At 38.2% G+C, this 19905-nt stretch overlaps 1 protein-coding gene across 2 annotated transcripts in view; it reads right to left on the reverse strand.

The window, feature by feature from the left end:
• pde5ab (phosphodiesterase 5A, cGMP-specific, b) overlaps positions 1–19447 on the reverse strand; it is a 43348-nt gene extending 23901 nt beyond the window's left edge. Inside the window, exons 1-6 of one of the 2 annotated variants that reach the window (XM_057345826.1) lie at positions 19323–19447; positions 6458–7073; positions 3373–3462; positions 3082–3153; positions 2910–2999; positions 2683–2820 (exon numbers count right to left, since the gene is read on the reverse strand). In XM_057345826.1, coding sequence (XP_057201809.1) covers positions 2683–2820; positions 2910–2999; positions 3082–3153; positions 3373–3462; positions 6458–7073; positions 19323–19327 — 1011 coding nt within the window. In that variant the 5' untranslated portion in view covers positions 19328–19447. Of the gene's footprint in view, positions 1–2682; positions 2821–2909; positions 3000–3081; positions 3154–3372; positions 3463–6457; positions 7074–8998; positions 9245–19322 lie in introns of those variants that run through there. The other variant, XM_057345817.1, reaches the window with a different exon arrangement.
• Positions 19448–19905: the final 458 nt, after the last annotated feature.

Genomic DNA, 19905 nt, shown 5'->3' on the forward strand with positions numbered 1-19905 from the left:
GTGCAAAGTTCTATAACAAATTCTATCATAAAACGATTCCATTACAAATAGAAAATATAATAATTTCTAAATAAATAATGATAAATAATATCATTTCAGTTATGAATTCTTCTACGTTTGCACCAGAAGCACAACATTTATGAACCGACCAGACAAACAACTCTTCTGTTCTAAAGTTATTTCAGGTTGTTTGCAAAGCTGAATATATGGAACATTTCAGGCACAGAATGCACTGAGACGTCCAAAACACACACACACACACACACACACACACACACACACACACACACACACACACACACACACACACACACAGTGAGGGATGGTGATGAGGGTCTTCTGGATGAGAGCTGCTCCTCATTACTGCAGGGCAGAATTCACTGGTTTATCAAAATCTCTCCTTGCTTTTATCTCTGTTCTGTGTCTCTTCTGAAAGACTTCACAGGCTCTTCCTGTAACACGTTCCCTTTGATATCAACAGAAGGACAGAAAACCTTTAGCGGATGCACGGCAGCAGCCAATTGAAATTCCTCTTTTGTCCTTCACAATCTTCCGCAATTCACTATAGTTCAGATCACAGATGGCATTTGTTCTTCGCATCATTTTTAGAGTACCTTTAAAAGATAAAAACTGCAAAGTTTTTCCTTTGCGTTTTTGGAAAGTTTCACGTACACGTGGCAGCGCTCTCAAAACGATCTGCATTTACATGGATCCGGGAAAACAAATGAAAACGATGTACTACGCATGCCAGGCCGGTGGATGGCGCTGTTGCGATGTAAGGAAACCCTACGTGCTTGCGCACATCCACGTACACTGTTTTAATCTAAAAGTGCTTTTAATACACTTTGACGGCGTGTATGTGTGTTTATAGTAGTGTGCATGTAAATACTTTGTGTCCGCAGGTTATAGTGGTGCAGTAAATCTACTTTTTTCTGGAGAAATGATAATAAGTATGTCACGCGGCACTAACATGCAGCATGGAGGCCGCCAGTATTGTTTGGGGAATACTCGCGCATGCGTACAGACTGAACGCGTAATATCACCTTGCGCCATAGTGACGGGTAAAAATGTGTATGCGTATTACGTCATCATTTTTGGAAAACGCCGCCTCTTCCACGGAAACGATAATGCCGTCGTTTTCGTGTAAATGAAGAGCCAAAACGCATTTTCCATTTTTAGTTGAAAACAGTCTCGTGTAAGCAACTTTGATTTTGAGACAAACCGCTCATGTTCACACACACGCACACACACACTCATCCTGGTGAAGCACCTGTTTCTTAGTAGACGAAGAAAGATATTCTTTACAGATAATTTGGTTGTAAATCAAATCCAGCTGGAAGTAAAATAATGTCATCTGTATTCTTTACACGGTGAAACTGAATTATCCTCAAGGCTAAACATGTGATCTATATTACCCAATCACAATCATTCTTTAAATATGAAGACCAGCAGAGAACTCTACAGTACAGCGTCTGCTGTGATCAAATGCGCTTTACAACTTAATTATTTTAGATTTGCATATCCCATGTGTTTGTTTAGACTAATTTGTTTGCTTATTTGAAAACGAGACTATAAATCAACAACTAGAATGTACATCTGTATAGTGTCAATAGACCCACAAACCCTAACGAAAAATAAGTATACATCAAGGCAATTTTATTAAGTATACTAAGTGTAGTTCACATACCTTTTAAAGTATACTTTGTGTAGTAAGTACTAGTACTAGTATACTAAACTGGGCCACTTTTGAGTTTATAAAACTGTACTTCTTTAAGTGTACTTTAAGTGTAACACTAGTCAACTTTGAGTACACATCTAGTCTATCTCTGCGTCAGAAATGGCATTCTATGACAGTACGTACTGATTTAAATGAAGTACCTACCTATCGACCGTTAAAAGTAAAAGTAAGTTCTATACAGTATGTGTGGGGGTAGTATGAATAGATTTTGGACGTACTGCATCCGCCATGTTTGATTGTCATGTGACCCGTATGCTCTTTGACCTATGACGTATTAACATCCACCTGTACCCAGAGGTTGCGCTAGACTTTTTAATTGTCTGTCATTTTGAATAAAAAATCCATCATAATCTATTTTTACCCGTCACTATGGTGCAAGGTGATATTACTTGCTAATTAGCGTGTTTGTGACGTCATCGCGACGTACGTGCGTTCTTTGAACTTACTGCATTTTAATACCCAATAAAGCCAAATCGTTTATACAGTATATTTAATGTTTCTGTTGTCAGAAATAAAAGTCTAATTACAGACAAATGTTCATATGTCCAGTCAGTAACAATGACAGGTGTAATGAGTAATGAATGGGAAACGTACGCGTCCCTTCGTGTCCCTACAATCACGTTCTGGTGAAAGGAAACGATTGGATGCTACCAACTCGACAAAAAGAGGAATTACATACTGCCCTCGTTGTAATCCGTCAAAATGACGGACGGCCTTCAGATTTTTCGTCACTGGTATAAAAACAACGTCAATGATGGAAAATTTCGGTTAACACGACCTCTGCCTGTACCTAGACCTGTACCTAGACAAAAATCATAATCACGATTATTTTGCCCAATATTGAGATCCCGAAACACGATTACTCATTAACTTTTAAAACAACATAGAAAAATAAAAAAACTTAATGTAAATAATAAAGAAATGTAAAGAAATGTTGGTCTTACTGCTGTTTCGCGGTCGGAAATGAAGACGGTGCATCCCTGCGCCTGCATGAAAGATAAGATGGTTGCCACAGTTTTCCTCAGCAGGACCTCCAGTGACTGATGCTCTTCAAAGATCAGACTCGCCAGATCCAACAACACCTACAACACAAAGCACAACGTCATCACCAAACTGCTGCACCAGCGCATTCATCCACAATGAACCTGTGGACGTGAGAGATTCAGCACACCTGGTTTCTTCTGTTTTCCAGCTGGGATGTTTCATAGAGCTGGGCGTTGTGTAGCACTATGCCGGAGAACGCCAGGTACGAAGAAAATTCCTGTCGTGATGAAACGTGACATTTACAGCAAGTGTAAAACAACTCTTAAAACACAAAATAGAGTGAAAATCTGATTTCTCACCTTCTCGTCCTGCTCTGTGAACGAGCTGTTGTCGCCACATCTCTTATTGATCGCTTGTGCGACACCGACGACCTGCGGAACACATCAAATAAAACATGAACTGAATAAAGCCTAGCCAATCATTTAAGCGTTCAGTTGATTTAAGAGAACTGAACGGGTCTCTTTTTCAATGAAAATGTTTCATAGGGGTTTGGAATAATATGAGGTTGAGTAAATAATGACATTTCATTTGAGGCATCGTGGTTGTGATATACGCAGTACACTGTAGTCGTGTTTACATTCATCTCTTACCTCATTTCTGTGGTTTTTTATAGGCATACACAAGATGCTCTGGGTCTTATAGCCTGTAATCTGGTCCACTTCTGCGTTAAAGCGCGGATCCTAATGAAAACACAGGAAAAATGACCATCAAATGAATAAACAATCACCTTGAAATGTGAGTTTTATAAAAGCTATTGAAATAATAGAAAATATGTATATATCTTTTTTAATTGTATATATTTCATTATTTTAATATTATATTTTGATATATAATTAATATATTATTGGTGTATACCTGCGTCTGACAGTACTGTCGCGGACATTCGACATAACGGTCATCTTACTGTGTGGCTTCATGGATTGCTTAATAAAATGGTAAAGTTCATTTTCACTCAAATGTACACTCAAAATCAGATTGCATTGTGGGATAAAAAGAGTGAACGAATGTAGGGATTGAAGTAGTTCACTCAGGTTTCGGACCCCACTACAAGATGGCACGATATAGTGCACTATATAGGAGATAGGGAGCGGTTTCAGACACAGCCCGTGTTTTCATCAGTTCATTGTCAGTTATAATTTGTTTTACGTGTGTTCTTGTTCCGTTCCTGTGGATTTATATAAAACCCCTTGGATTATATAGTTGTAGTGCGTCTTGTGGATATTGCACATACTGTAACAATTATAGATTTCTATATTATTTGATATAGTTGTGAGTTGTATTACACCTCATAATTTATGTATATAATGGCCACTTATCGCGATTTAAATCCATCACATTATGGATGATAAATGTCATATGTTGACAGAACACAAGCAGGGAAGTGTCTATTGTTACTTTATTTTTAATATAAAAAAACGTATGCTGTATCCTTTTAAAAATTCTTGCATATCTACCTAAAACAACTACTTTGTCATGAACACAGTTGGTTAAATGTGTTTTGAAGCAATGTCAGATATCTGAACAATCTGAGATCTGCTAAAACCTCTAAAGCTGACTGAGATCCTCACTTTCATCTTTGATTCCTTCATTTTCTCTCTTTCTGCTCTCTAATCCTTGTCGGCTTGCCGAGGAAAAATACAATAAATCTAAATCAGAGCTAAAAATACCCGCCATCATTATACGAACTGTTGGTTAGCAACTGAATTGCATAATGTCACTGAAATCAGATTAAAGACAAGCACCTCACTAGACTGAGTCTAGATTGCGTTTCTAAAGCAAGACTTTATTCAGACGTATTCATCATCCGGGAGGCTAGAATAAAACCCTTAACTGCATTTTAGTATCTCAAACCGTGTTAAAGTTACAGTGTTTTCGGTACACATGACAAATGAACGTCCTACGTTTGCAAACCGAGAGGCGTTACATAAGTAGAACTGGTACTTATTACCAGTCTGAAGTTAGTCATCAGCAGACGTCTGTGTTAGTAATGGTACCAGCACACTACACGTACTGTTTCTACAGTATGAAGTGTTTATACTGTCACAGGACCCAGGACACTGTGAACTGTTTCATTCTAAACTTTACTGATCTGAATTTGTCTGTCAAGTTTTCCAGACAAATAGACAAATGTACAGAAAGACACACATACGACAAAATGCAGACAGACAAATGTCCTGTATAGACAGACAGACAGATAGATAGAGAGACAAGAAAGGTAGACAGACAGGCCAAAAGATAGACATATAGGCAGACAGATAGATAGACCGTTACATATACACAAAGGTAGATAGACAGGAAGACAGACAAAAAATACATGTAGTAGACAGACAGAAAAACAGACATACAGTATGTAGATACATGTATTGTAGATAGACAGAGAGACATATAGGCAGACAGATAGATAGACAGACAGGCAGAGAGATAGATAGACAGACAGGCAGACAGTTAGATAGAAAGCCAGACAGACAGACAGATAACATGTAAACAGTAAGACAGACAGGTAGACAAATAGACAAGACAGGTAGACAGACAGGCAAAAAGATAGACATATAGGCAGACAGATAGATAGACAGTTAAATATACACAAAGGTAGATAGACAGGAAGACAGACAAAAAGACATGTATTGTAGATAGACAGATAGACAGGCAGATAGACAGAGAGATAGATAGACAGATAGACAGGCAGATACACAGAGAGTTAGATGGGAGACAAACAGATAGATAGACATGTAAATAGACAGGTAGATAGACAGACAGGTAGACAAATAGATACAAAGACAAGTAGACAGACAGACAGGCAAAAAGATTGACAGACATATACGTAGATAGGCAGTTAAATATACAAGCAGGTAGACAGACAGAAAGACAGACAGACAGATAGACATGTAGATAGAGTTAGACAGGCAGGCAGACAGACAGACAGACTGGTAGACATGTGCCCGGTTAACCGCGGTTACCACTAAATCCTGCTGAAACCGAGCTGGCTGCGATAATGCAAGGTATCGTTTATTTTATTGATGCGTAACTTGTCCGTGAAGAACGTCTCTGGGATCAGTAGGAAATGCTGCTCGATCTAAAAGCAGTGCGAGTTTGAGTCGCTTATAAAGTGCATTTAAAAAAGCAACACCTGTCAAACATGATCATTATAAATATACTTTATTATCATGAAAATACCTGAGGAGGCTTGAGTAACAGTGATAAAAACATGTCCTTAGGCATTTCCTACTACTACGTGTGTTCTGGTCTTCTTCTGCAGTGCGAATTTGGAGTTTCTGCAGAAACCAGCGCCCTCTGGCTTTCGGATGCAGCAGCATTTTACCGTACTTCACTCAAAAGTTGTGCATAAATCACGTGATCGATATTTTCGGTTAACCGGGCATATACAGTATCTACAGACAGGTAGTAGATAGACAGAAAAACAGACACGTATTGTAGACAGACAGAGAGTTAAATAGACAGAGAATAAGATAGGAAGGGAGACAAACAAACAGATAGAAAGACATGTAAATAGACAGGTATATAGACAGACAGGTAGACGAATAGATACAAAGACAGGAATACAGACAGACATATAGGCAGACAGACAGATATATTTAAATGTAAAAACTGTAAAGGTCAGTGGTGCATGCGACAGCAGGTAAAAACACACACAGATAAAACAACCCGAAGCCTCACCTCATATGCATTCTTAATGTTGAGAGGCTCTCCCGTGGCCGCCACATATCCCACAATGCCTTTGTTCCATTCCAGACGAATGCCGCTGTTGGAGGCCTCCTCCAGAGTGGTTCCTTCAGCGACATCAAAGAGTCGGCTGACCAGAAACTTCCTGTTGGAACTGTCCTCACACACCAAAAACAAGGAGTAACGGTCCGCTGCGATCAACTCGTGAGTGTGTAAGAAGATCTTGTGACAGAGAGAGGTGAGGTCCAGGTGGCTGGAAACGTCCCGTACGAGCTCCAGCAGACGGGCACAGCGGTCTCCACCCGTATCCAAACCCCCTCCGCCCGAGCCCGTCCGCTGGGAGGTGGGAAGAGGCATCTCCACCTTCTCCGTGTCACTCAGAAAGGTGAGGGCACCCTCCGCGTCTTTCACCACGATGGGACGAAGCGGTCTGTCAAACTCAGACGCCGAGATCTTTCGCGTCGGGGTGGACGGTGTCGGGCTGGGAGACGGTGCATCGGATGGACCCAGCGTATGGAGGACCGTTAAGGGTTCAGACGGGACTTTCGTTCCTTCTCGGGAAGGCTGGATGCAGTGAACGCGCTCAGCGAACCAGGCGTTCACCATTTCCCTTAAAAAGGCATGAAGGCAAAAACATGAGAAATTCGTTTATATGAGAGGGGATCAATTTAAAGCACTTTCTACAAACACATGTTTCCAAATGTTGCCAAAAACATCTGCAATGGCTTTTATTGAACAAACGCTGCCAGTGCGCCTATAAAAATCAATGAAATGTTTACAATAAAAGCAGAGCAGTCAAACTTCACCAGTCTCTTTAGTCTCTAAAACGTTCTCAACCAGATTCAGAATAGTCAAATAAATAACATTCACTTTGAAACCCACCACATACAGTTGCTAATGCAACACAGACATATATTCTTTAAAACTGCCAAATAAAAAGTCATGTTCAACTTTGGAACTGATGTCTTCACAATTTATTCAAATATTTTATACAGTATAAACATTATGTGTGTCAGTAGTGTAGTTGTGTTTGGAGTGTAAACCGCAACTCAGCTAGCTTTGAGAAAAATGTAAAGATGCTTGACCAAAAAAATGAGCAAATGTTTATCGAGTCAAAAGTCTAAATGACCGATGTAGTCAAAAACAAGAGAACATCAACAATATATTATCAATATAACTGATCAAAGTGATCATGTTTAATTTATTTACTGTTATACCATGGTCTGTTTGAATACTGGATTCTGATTGGCTGGAAGGTGTGCATTAAAAGCCTTAAAAATAACTGACAAAATAACCCTCATTTTCACCTGTTTGATCTAAAATGACACTATAAACATCAATAAAAGCTTTAACTTGGCAAATAACCATGGTATAAACGGGATAATCCACGGCTAGCCTTACTTATTTACGGAGCTTTTTGTTTTTCTATGCATATATCTTTATTTAGAATAAATACCTTAAAAGTATAGGGCTGTCCAACAATTAATTGTGATTAATCGTATTCAGAATAAAACTTTGTGTTTACATAAATAATGTCTGTGTAATTTTGTATTTATAAAAACATACACATGCATGCATATATTTAAGAAAAATGTAAAATTTAATAAACATTTATATATAATTTAAATTATTGGTCAATATAAATAAGTACATGTAATATATATATATATATATGTATATATATATATATATATATATCCTAAATATGTATACATGTATGTGTTTATAAATACAAAATTAATATGCACAGTACACAAACATTTATTCTGCATGTGAATAATCGCGATTAATCGTTTGACAGACCTAGCTAAAAGTAGTTTTAAAAAGTCCATTCTGTATCATCCTTCTCATATTTTGATGGTTTATTGAACCTGAGGGGGCATTTAAAGCAAATCTTGTACAAATACGCCCTCCGGACATCACTTTTAAGCACTACTTTGTGCTATGCATGGACTGTTTGACTATATAACTTGACCTTGTGATAGATACAAATCACATTATATTTTTAAAGTGCATCACTCTCTTATGTTAGATGAATGAATCCTTCATGTTGCAATAGATCAGACTCGAACACAACACAGTCAAATCCACGGGGATCAACCCACAGCAGCTTCAATGTCTGAATGAAACATGAAAGAACTGCACAAATTCAACATCGTGACCGCGATTAACTCTCTTCAATCTGTGTTTGTACAACAAGGCTCTGACTGGAATATGTCTATAACTCAGACTGCTGATGTCAATGACAGACGTCTTTCACATTATCACAGCGCAAAAAGTTAAACCACACACAAGACAAAACAAGACAAAACAAAACAAAACAAAACAAAACACTGCTTAAAAGAATCAAACAGAGCTCAAAATAATGATAAACGTCCGATGAGCCGCAGCTCCTCATACAGATGAAGTTTAATGCACTGCAGTGCGCAGCGGTCGCGGTATCTGCACAGGTTTATATCGCATCTCTGTCTTCCGTGTGCTTCTCGGTATCTCTAACTGTTAAATGAGTTGAATTCACTCCGCTGTCGAACTTACCGAGACGCCTTTCGGACAAAGTACGAATGCGTGAACGGGAGATTGTCGTCGAGCCAAGCCTCCATCATCCTTTCACTCTCCGACGGATAAACCTCCATAATCGATTAAAATAAATGAACCGGTAAATCGCACGAGTCTGATCGCGTTTGACTGAGATCAGTCACATTTCAACATTTACACTCACTGACCACCAAACAGCCCACTACGAACACTGACTGCGATCATACCGTATTTCTGACTGACTCGCTCTCGAGCGCGCGCTCTCTCTCTCTCTCTCTCTCTCTCTCTCTCTCTCTCTCTCCGTATCTCTCGGCGTCGCTCAACCCAAGCACTTAAGGAAGTATTGACTTAAATGCAATATACAAATATGTTGACAAATCTTGTCCTCTCACATATACAAAAATACAGTTACTCTTACCTACAATAACAACATTACTCACAATAAAACTTTGATATTATTTTATATATTTTACCTACTTGTAAACAAGCTTTGTACGCCTTAGACAAAATGTTCACTTTGGATAAACGCGTCTGCTAAATGAATAAATCTAATATAAAAGTGTAATATTATTTACCTCTGTGGGAATAAACATATTTTAAAATCTCACCATGTTTTCTTTAGATTTTATATAAAAAATACGGTAATATTCAATGTTGATTAATTTGATCGATTTATTGTGGTAATACAATTGTAGTGACCATTATCATAGATACTAGATAACAATATAAAAACAGCACATTGATTTTCTCATTAAATACACCAATAACGCAGCAACACAATATAGTTGACATGAAAGATCGTTCAACGGTGTGACAGAAAGTAGGTCCTCCATTTAAAACTACAACACTTTTTTCCAACACTTCTTTTATCATTATCGTAAACACTGACCTCAATTTTTAAAACGCTCAAATCCATTTATTGTCACACTGCAAAAATGATGATGAATGAAAATAAACACTGCATTTCTCTCTTAAAACATTTTGATTATAAAAACACAACACCCATGTTATTTGTCTACATTACCAGAAACCTTACCAGCCATCCGTCCCTTTGAACTTTTTGTGTTAACCTATGGCCTAATATTGAATACCCCCGGGCACAGCCCTGCGTGCCCCTATCACTAGCCCATCTCTAGACGCCGGTGTAACTTTACCAGCAGATGGTGCATCTTTCTCTCCAGAGAGATGAAGATACCGCTGAAGGCACATGTGCTCTCCGGAGAACAAATGTGAGTATAGACGGTGGCCTGAGCTAATGTCTTCCTCTGGGGAGAATATATGTCACTTAGAGCAAACCGTATTGGAGAACACTTCAATAAAACATGGTTCTTGTATTTTATAGCCCATTCATCAACGGCTGACCGCCATTTGGCAAACCAAAGAAGTTTCCACTATCTTTCCGAGGAAGATCACGTCAGGACATGTTGGGCTCACGCTGGGATTCTTTGCACTTTTCCGCAGGACCCATCCCAGGTCTCCCAGCGTCGTTTGTCACGGTGTCATCGGCTCTATGTGCATTTGGACATACAATGTCAGCGAGTCGGCCTGAAACACTGTCCAGACGTGGTCACTCAAGTCACCCTAAGCTAAACTCCTCGGTTCGCCTTTCAGTCATAAGTCAAACAACACGGCATAATTCCCGCGTTACATTAAACAGCTCGGCCGCTATTATAAACCCTTACACCGCTGCCATCGGGATAACGGTGGAGGTCACATACAATCCCACAGTGGAAACAATTTTGAGTGCTTGGGTGAAGTCTTACGTGGTGTTCAACGAGAAGATAAAAATATGTATTAATTCCAAATTGAAGGGATTGGGGTCGAGCCGAGGTTGAAACGTGAACCCAAAACTTTCCACTATAAAACACAATTTGTCATGATTTTGTTTGACTTTTGATTTTTGAGTCTGGTCCACTCTGCAACTTTAACCTCCCACCAGACAAACGCTCGTTTGAATGAAGTGTGACGCGACCAATCACGGTTCACTTCCTCCTCAATGGAAGTAACGTCTGGATTTAGTAACGTTCAAACATTAATGTTTGATTAAGTTGCACGAAAACAATACAAGTATTTATTAACATTAAAACAGCGATGTTCCAAAAATTATTTCCAGGTTGAGGTGGGAAATATCCTAAAACCGAACGCAGCATAAAAGCTATCCCAAAATGCCAGTGTCTTGAAAATGACCACAGAGCAAGATTTTACTTCATGTATTACTAAAGTTTTTTTTAATTCACAGCTCTGGAAAAACATTAAGAGAGGACTCCAAATTTGCCTTTAATCAAGTTTCAAGTTTTATTTGTATGATATATAGTGAAATGCTGTCACACTCGTCCAACAGTGCGCCATAAAATCATATACACAATAAAAGAATAAAAATTAGGAAATTTAAAAAAACCTTTCTGAAAAGTAAATTAGAAGATTCAGAAAATTAAGATTAATTCAGCTGTAAAATGTGGAGAAAATGAAAAACAGTAAGATAAGGACAAATAAAATCAGCATGTGAAATCCACGATAAAATAACGGTTATTCCTTCAAATGTTGATTTTTTTATCTGTTTTCCAGTTAAAATAAATATGGAGTTGTTTTCTTTGACGTCTGAAAACACAGCATGTCTTCTGTTATTTTAAGCATTTTGTCTAGTTTCAATTTCTCCGAATGCAAATAAAATTTGATGTGTTTATTTGTAATTTGGGAGAAATTTTGTTATTGGTTCACGGAATGAAACATAATTCTTTTACTCAAACAAACCACTATAAATAATTTTGCGGTGGTCTCTTAATGTTTTTCCAGAGCTGTATATAATCTCATACATTTATCATGCTAACCTAAAACTTAAACAGACACGACCAAAGATGCACAAATCTCCATCAGTCTCTGTTCTACATGCATGCGCTGCTCAAACTTCACATGCACATCAAGACATCAGGTGTTACCTCCGGCACCCACAGAAATCTCCATCACATCACATCTCCTCTAGAGACCAGCGACAGGTCACAAGTAAGGGGCTGCGGATGAAAAATCCCAGAGTGAGCGTTTCTAAACTCGTGTGCGTTTAATATTCTGTCGGAACACTTTCTCCCTCTCTCTGTTTCTTTCTTCCTGTGGATGAGAAAACGCAGCGCTTCCCTGGTAAACATCACAAGAGGGTCGAGCAGGACGAGGAATAAACACAGAAGGGGTGGGATAGAGGTGGTTTGCGGCTATATGCAGGTTGTTGTATGAGATGAATGTACCAGAGTTCAGCGCCTGTTACAAAGTGTCTTCAATAACCAGGAGAGAAAATCTTGAATGTGAAATTAATTGGAATACATTTGCATCGCCAATCAACATAAAAAAACAGCATTATGTAAATGAGCGTGCATGATTGAACTCATCTAGTGTTACAAAGTCTGATGTCTGTATTTGCTGGCAAGGATATGAAAATGCCATCTTTCTTTTGGCAGACGCATATGTTGAATGCGATCTGCTCTCAGTTCACATTCTATTCCATGTCCATGTGAGTACAGCCGCAAAAAAAAAAAAAATTAAAGAATTAAAGAAAATTACAAAATTAAGACCCCATTCCAAATTTTTCTTTTATCATCATTTCTCGATGTATTGTGGTCATTTCAGTCCACACTCTTAAAAAAAAAGGTGCTTAAAGGTTCCTCACAGCGATGCCATAGAAGAAGCATTCAGCCAAAGGTTCTTTAAAGAACCATCTCTTTCTTACTTTTTTATCATCTTTACCACAAAGAACCTTTTGTGAAACAGATGTTAAAGGTTCTTTATGGAACCATTTAGACAAAAAAGGTTCTTCAATGGCATCGTGAAGCACTATTTTTAGAGTGCAGTGTCTCTTGAATTCATTGAATTGCCTCAGAAGTGACAAAGTCATGCAACAGCAATGTGAAAGATTGACAAGACTCATGAAAACTGATAAAAATCCAGGTTATAGAATTTGTTTTTACCTTTTCCTAAATACATGTAGAAAAATTCCTGTTGTATTGCTTAAAAGTGAATCTGAACTGGTTTTCTTCGCAGTATTTGAGGTCTGAAAAAATACAGAGCATCTTTTCTGTTATTTTCACCTGTTTCTCCAGTTTCCATTTTCTGCAAATAAATGCAAATAGAAACAATAATTTTATTTGAAATTTGGAAGAATTATTGTTAGTAGTTCACAGAATGAAACAAAAATGATCATTTTTCCTTTCAATAGAAAATTCAGAAAAACTGAAAATAATTTTGAAATGGTCTCTTAATTTTTTCTGCGGAAGTAATTTTTTTAATTGCTCCAATGCCATACTTCTACTGTATGTAATATTTCATCTGCTATAGCAGTTTTATCAGCAAGGTTTGAATAAAAATTAAATTACAGTACTATCACAACAGCTGTTCCCCAATACACAACAATGCCATAGTAGCAATAAAATGTTGTAACACCGTGTCTACACCGGACACGGCGCGATGCGACAATATTTACTCAATATTTACTGTAATTTCACATTTTATCCACACTGGATGCGGAGCGTAAGATGCTTGTCTAAATGACACAAATACAGATCATGTACACATACATTCTAAAATTATAACTTTTCACTATTTCAACTTTTTATACAAAATATAAACCACAAACATATGTATGCACAGTACACACAAACTATGTAATCATGGTTATTAACTTCTTACACGGTTCATAACCGTATGATATCACATCCTCAATTACCCCTGTGATTTATAAATCTATTCAAAACAGGTCTGTGCTAACAATAGATGGACATCTGGAAATCATTTGTGGACCTAAACATAATAACAAAGTTTTAATGTTTAGCATGCCGTATTCATTATCAGTTACCTCGATGTGAACCCCATTTTTCAAATGACGGTTATTTGATTATGTTGAATGTAACGCAGAGATCTGAATCAATGGAGTTACCACTTGTAGTACACTTGAACCCATCTTTGTATGAAAGTTGTAACTAAATATATTTCTTAAATACATAGATAGTGTGTTAAAAGCACATTTTAGTTCATATTCGTGGTGTCTCAAAAATAACTGAGTATACTTAAGGGCTATTCACATTGCACTTAACCTATCTTCATTCTAAACCCCGCTTTTAACCCCGGGTAAACGAACGTTTCACACTTGTAATTTTGAAGCGGGGTTATCCCCGCATTTTACCCGGGGTTATGAAACCCTGCTCCGAAGCAGGGTTAGCACCGCTTTTGCAGGGTAACCCCGCATTGTGGTGCCAACGTGTGCAGTGTGAAACGAAGCGGGGGCTAGAATGATACGACCAGACGTTTAGCAACGGACACCCAATCAAAAACTGAACAGCGCTTAACTCATTTCACAAGCTGTGCACAGTCACAGAAACCCTGTGTGCTGTGTAAACTATCCTTTGAGGCGTCATTTTTCCCCGGATGCGGAACAACGAGGTATTCGGTTATTTAAAGGGACCACGCACTATTTTTATTCAGCCAGTTTGACGCTGCACTATTTATCCAATCATGACAGTTGACACAGCAAATATGCAAATAACAGTGTTAACCCAGGGTTTAGTGATGTACAGTGTGAAACCTCAGGTTATGAATACCCAGGGTTATCTCTTAACCCCTGGTAAATTATAAACAGTGCGAAACGTGAAACACATAACCCAGGATTCTGTTTACCTGGGGTTATGAATAACCCGGGGTTAATGATTTCAAGTGTGAAAAGCCCTTTAGATGTTCTAAAGGTAGTAATAAAGAAGAATTTTTGAGTACAAAATGAGTGCGCGAAAAAACTTTTTATGGAAGTGTACTTTTTTTGTTTTCACCTGGGATCTTACGTTTTTGTACAGTTCATGTCTTCCTGATTCATACGAATAATATAAAACCTAATATAGATGAATTCTGGTGAGATCAGGTTGGGTTAACACAGGTGTGTACACAAGCCTATTAATACTAATAATACTGAAAATGTACCCTTTGCCTAAACTGTACGCTTCATTTTTAAAAGAATGAAAACAGGAAAACAAAAAAAGAAAGAAAGCAGACAGAAGGTTGTTTATGTACAGGAATAGCGTGCAGGTATTCCTCTGTGTGTCGGTCTGTTAATTCAGTGGAAACTGTTGATGGAAAGAACAGAAGAGTCATTTCACGGTGTTAAGACACTCTTGATTTCCCTCAGGCAGCATCCAACATTTCTGTCAAACCCCATGAGTTTTACGTTATGTTGCTGTTGTTTTTTAGCTGTGAGAGGTTTTGTTTGTACTTACTGTATGTGTCATTGATGTCAACACAACATTTGCACGAATGAACAAAGACAACAGGCCTCAACAAGACTTTTGCAAAAGTAATATACTGTATATAAAAATATCAACAACTTTCTGTTGTCAATTGTGGCCATGAATCGGCACGCTGTGATTAGCGGCGTTCTCATACCTATGGCCCAATCACAGCTGTGCTAATATACTGTATGTGAAATTGCTATTTTCTAAAAACATTAACTCGTACGGCTTTTAAAGAAAAAATAGTTTTTTGATATCTAGATCTAAAATACAACCTTTTACATTCATTCTACACTTTCAGAATAAGAAAACTGCTTCTATGTGTTTTGTAAAAATGTCGATTTTACCGTCCCTGTGCAAATCCAGAAAACCACGTGCTTGGAAAATCACCAAAACTTTGAAAGGGACAATCGTGATCTGGCAGGCAGAGAAGAAAACGATTTAATTCACATAAAATGTCACGGACACATTGTCAATGTGTTCTCGTAAATGGGGAGATGCTGGAAGCCGGACGAATACGAGATGAGATTCGATGCGATTCATTTCTTACTTGCGTTGAGAATGAAAATTCTGTCACCATTTATAAATGTCTTTGTTCTGATGAACAAGGAGAAAGATATTTGGAAGAATGCTTACAACCAGACAGATTGACTCCCATAGGAAAAATTACTTTATCGTTTTTTTGTTCTGTTGAACAAGAAGTCAACAAAAGTGAACAAAAGAAGATATTTTGAAGAATGTAGGACAGCAAACAGTTCTGGGGCACTTTTGACTACCATTGCTTTTTTTCAATGGGGGGCAAAATCTGTCTGGTGATAAGCATTCTTTCAAATATCTTTCTCTGTGTACATCAGAACAAAGACATGTATACACATTTGGAACAACTCGAAGGTGAATAAATGATGACAGAATTTTCATTTTTGGGTGAACTATCCCTTTAAAAACGTAAAGCAGAAAGTCCATTTAACATCTAGAATCACTTAAGGTCTCATTACTGTTTTAAAACATTAGAGACCAAAATCCAAATCCATAGTCTAGCATTGCCATTGGTTCTGTGTCTGTCCCATCTCAAAGGTCATGACATTGACTCATTCTTCTTATTAAAGGTTATATTGAGCTGTGTCCCACATTCTACGCGCAACCCTGTTTGCAACCTTATTTTTTATTCCCATTAAAAAATGTAGCAGTACATTGCGACAACAAAGACCCTGTTAACACTTGAGACAGCGTTGAAAGGGATTATAACAGTCTAACAGAAACATTGATCAAGCGTGGTGTGTGGCTAAAGAACAGAGTCTCTCGACAGATCCTTCTGCTCAATGACCATAATAGATTCATGCTCTTACAAGTCAAGAGCAGCTGATCTTAAAATAAATAACGTCGTAGCATTGACCCAGACTTCAGTTACACCGTGATCTACATCTGGATGGATTTGCAGTCTTTCTCTTAATTTGAGGCTATGAGACAGTTAAGACGGGGTTGGGTTGACTTGACGTCAAAAAATGTCCTACGTTTTTATAATGATGATTAACACTATGTGTGTCAAATTGGGTACAGATTGGATGAAAAACCTCAAATTATTTTTTCAAAAGAAATCCAAAAACGGATAATGGGATTACTGGGAGGACCTGGACATTCAGTATCTCACAGAAGGGAGTACACCCCTCACATTTTTGTAAATATTTTATTAGATCTATTCAAGTGACAACACTGAATGAAATATTGACACTTTGGGCCCAATTAGGACATTTTCACTTAGGGGTGTACTCACTTTTGTTGCCAGCGGTTCAGACATTAATGGCAGTGTGTTGAGTTATTTTGAGGGGACAGCTAATTTACACTGTTATACAAGCTGTACACTCACTACTTTACATTGTAAAAGATATAATAAAATATTTACAAAAATGTGAGGGGTGTACTCACTTCTGTGAGATACTGTACTTGTTTCTATGACAAACATGTCAAAATTTTAAATGATGTCAGGTTTGTATTCTCTTGAGCGTAAGTGTTTCCAGCACTTTGAGCTTGAACTCTTAACAAAAAATACTTGGAAGCCGAGGAATCAATCGTTTTAAAGTTTCTATCAACAAAGCTTCTCTCAGGAAAGTGTTTGCTCATCCCTTCACGGTGTTATTTTTAGAACGAGGCGTTTGGAATAACTCCTGCCTAGAAATGGACATTTAAGATCAACAGAATGAGAACTTGGCTCTGCATCTCTTCCCCCCAGTGGGAATTAGTGACTTAAACAAGTACTGAGAGAAAAAAGTCCAGATCTTAAACATCCACCCTCAGCACATGGAGAAGAACCAGAATCCTCTCTTTATACCCCTTTAGTGATAGAATACACATGGGTTTCTCTTTTGTGCGGCAGGAACATGTTTTGCCTGAAGGACATCGGGCACATACAGCAACACTTGATTTGACAAAAAAAAAGACTTTGAGAGGGCTTAAATGTGCCTAAAAAAAGTCCCGGGAAAAAGTCCAGACCTAAAAAGTCACTTCATGACTAAAATAATGTAACAATAAAAATTGTATCACCCAAATAATCACCCATACGCTTCCACAACTCAATCATATAAGAATCGATCTCAACCATAGACTATATCAAATCTCAACTTAAGCACTTAAAGGAGTAATTCACCTTCAAAATGAAAATTCTGTCATCATTTAATCTGCATGAGTTTCTTTCTCCTGCAGAACACAAAAGAAGATATTTTGAAGAATGTTGTTAACAGCTCCCATTCATTTGCATTGATTACAATAGAAGTGAATGGGGGCGGTGCTGTTCTGTATACCAACATTCCTCAAAATATCTTCTTTTGTGTTTTGCAGAATAAAGAAAGTCATGCAGGTTGGTAATGACAAGAGGACGTGCAATTGATGACAGAATTTTCATTTTGAAGGTGAACTAGTCCATTAACCAAAACTGATAGTCTTGAATGACTGACATTCCTAAAACCAGCTCAAAAACACACTTCCTTTTGCATTTCCACTGAAAGCTCAATAAATCAAATAACAATGACCTTTAAATATTATTACGGTTTTGTTTCAAGCATGCAGATATTACAAGTCTAACCAACTGCGTACTTCTCTGTTTATGATCAATGATATGTGTTATCGTCGTGTTGTCTCAGTCAGTTTTCTTTAAGACTCTTATTAAACACAAACTCCTGAATTGGTGTGTAAAGAAATCTTCTACGGCATGCTTATTTACAGTTAAGTATAAAAACTAAACTAAAGGAGTAGACAAAAAAACCTGCCCGTTTGTTATCATCACTGACATCGTTTGCAACAGGTCCCAAATCAGCCATACAATGTTAACATCGCGGTCATTAATAACACAACAAAACATGTTTTAAGAACGTTTTCCTGACATTACCATTACGTTACCAAAATGTAAAGTAAAATGTAGTCCGTTCCACAAACAATGGAAAAATTGGCAAAAGAAAAATGGCATATAACGTCGATGAAATGCTCTTTTAACATTCTTGGTAACTTTGAGAAAAACATCAGCCAAAGTTCTTACAACGTCATCCCTGCTTAGCCTGGGTAAAACTGCTTATGTACCAGCTTTTTAATACTTCATGTTTTTAGTGGAATATTTCATACGTTTTATTTTATTTCTGTCCTCAGCACACCTGCACACTCCTGGAGGTTTGGAAATGGTTACCAAGGCATAAAGGACAATGTCCAAAAACAGCTTCGCGGTTTGACAAACACACACACTGTTGTTGAAATACACGAGCGCAATAACACCGAACTCGAGCCAAAGAGAAAATATGACCCCACCGAGACTGTGACAGAATGAGGAGATTATAAATCAAACAAACAAACATAAATCTGCTCTGTTGACACCGAGACCTGCTGGAAACTCTCATAGACATTCTAAGAATCATAAACAGAATAAATTACATCATCGTTTCGCGACAGGCACAAACAAATCAAAACTGGACCGAAGTCCCATTTAACAAACTATAAGTAACAATGTCAAGAGCTGTCAATCACCTGACAACAGCGCTGGAAACTCCTCCCTGCTCATATATGATTTACATCAACACATCTCAACTCACCCCATGTCGAGTCTTCAAAAGCTGTTCTCTCTCTCTCTCGCTCCAATGTCTCGCTGTATCCTTTATTCCTCCCCGTCTCCCTTCTCTCTGGTGGACCGGCTTTTATTCATGTCCTTTTTTGGGGCTGGAGAAGGAGAGCGCTTACAGAACATTACATTACTGCCTCTCTCTCTCTCTCTCTCTGTCTGTCATATCCCACAGCAACCAGTTGATAACATGAGATATCACATTCAGGTGTGTTTGAGACATTCACTGGTGCTGAATTAATATGTTTATGTGTACGCTTGCTTGTGTTGCCATCGCACGCAGGTGAAATACGGCACAGAAAGTTTTCAAGTTCACTTCTCCAGCACGCAAACACACGGCCGTCATTAAGAGTCCTCGAGGACTCTGTAAATACAGGAACAACTCGTGCCCAATGAGTTCAACAAACCAGGTAACTAGACCCTGGGGTGCAGCCCTGGTAAACACGCACGGAGAAAAACAGACAGACACCTGATTCTCTGGAGACCGGAGGGGCGAGCGGGACTCCTCAGAGGTGTTCCTCGAGCCTTGGGTTACCAGGGCCATGGGTTTGATACGG

Source organism: Triplophysa rosa, linkage group LG1, assembly GCF_024868665.1.
Source record: "Triplophysa rosa linkage group LG1, Trosa_1v2, whole genome shotgun sequence".
Classification (NCBI taxonomy): domain Eukaryota; kingdom Metazoa; phylum Chordata; class Actinopteri; order Cypriniformes; family Nemacheilidae; genus Triplophysa; species Triplophysa rosa.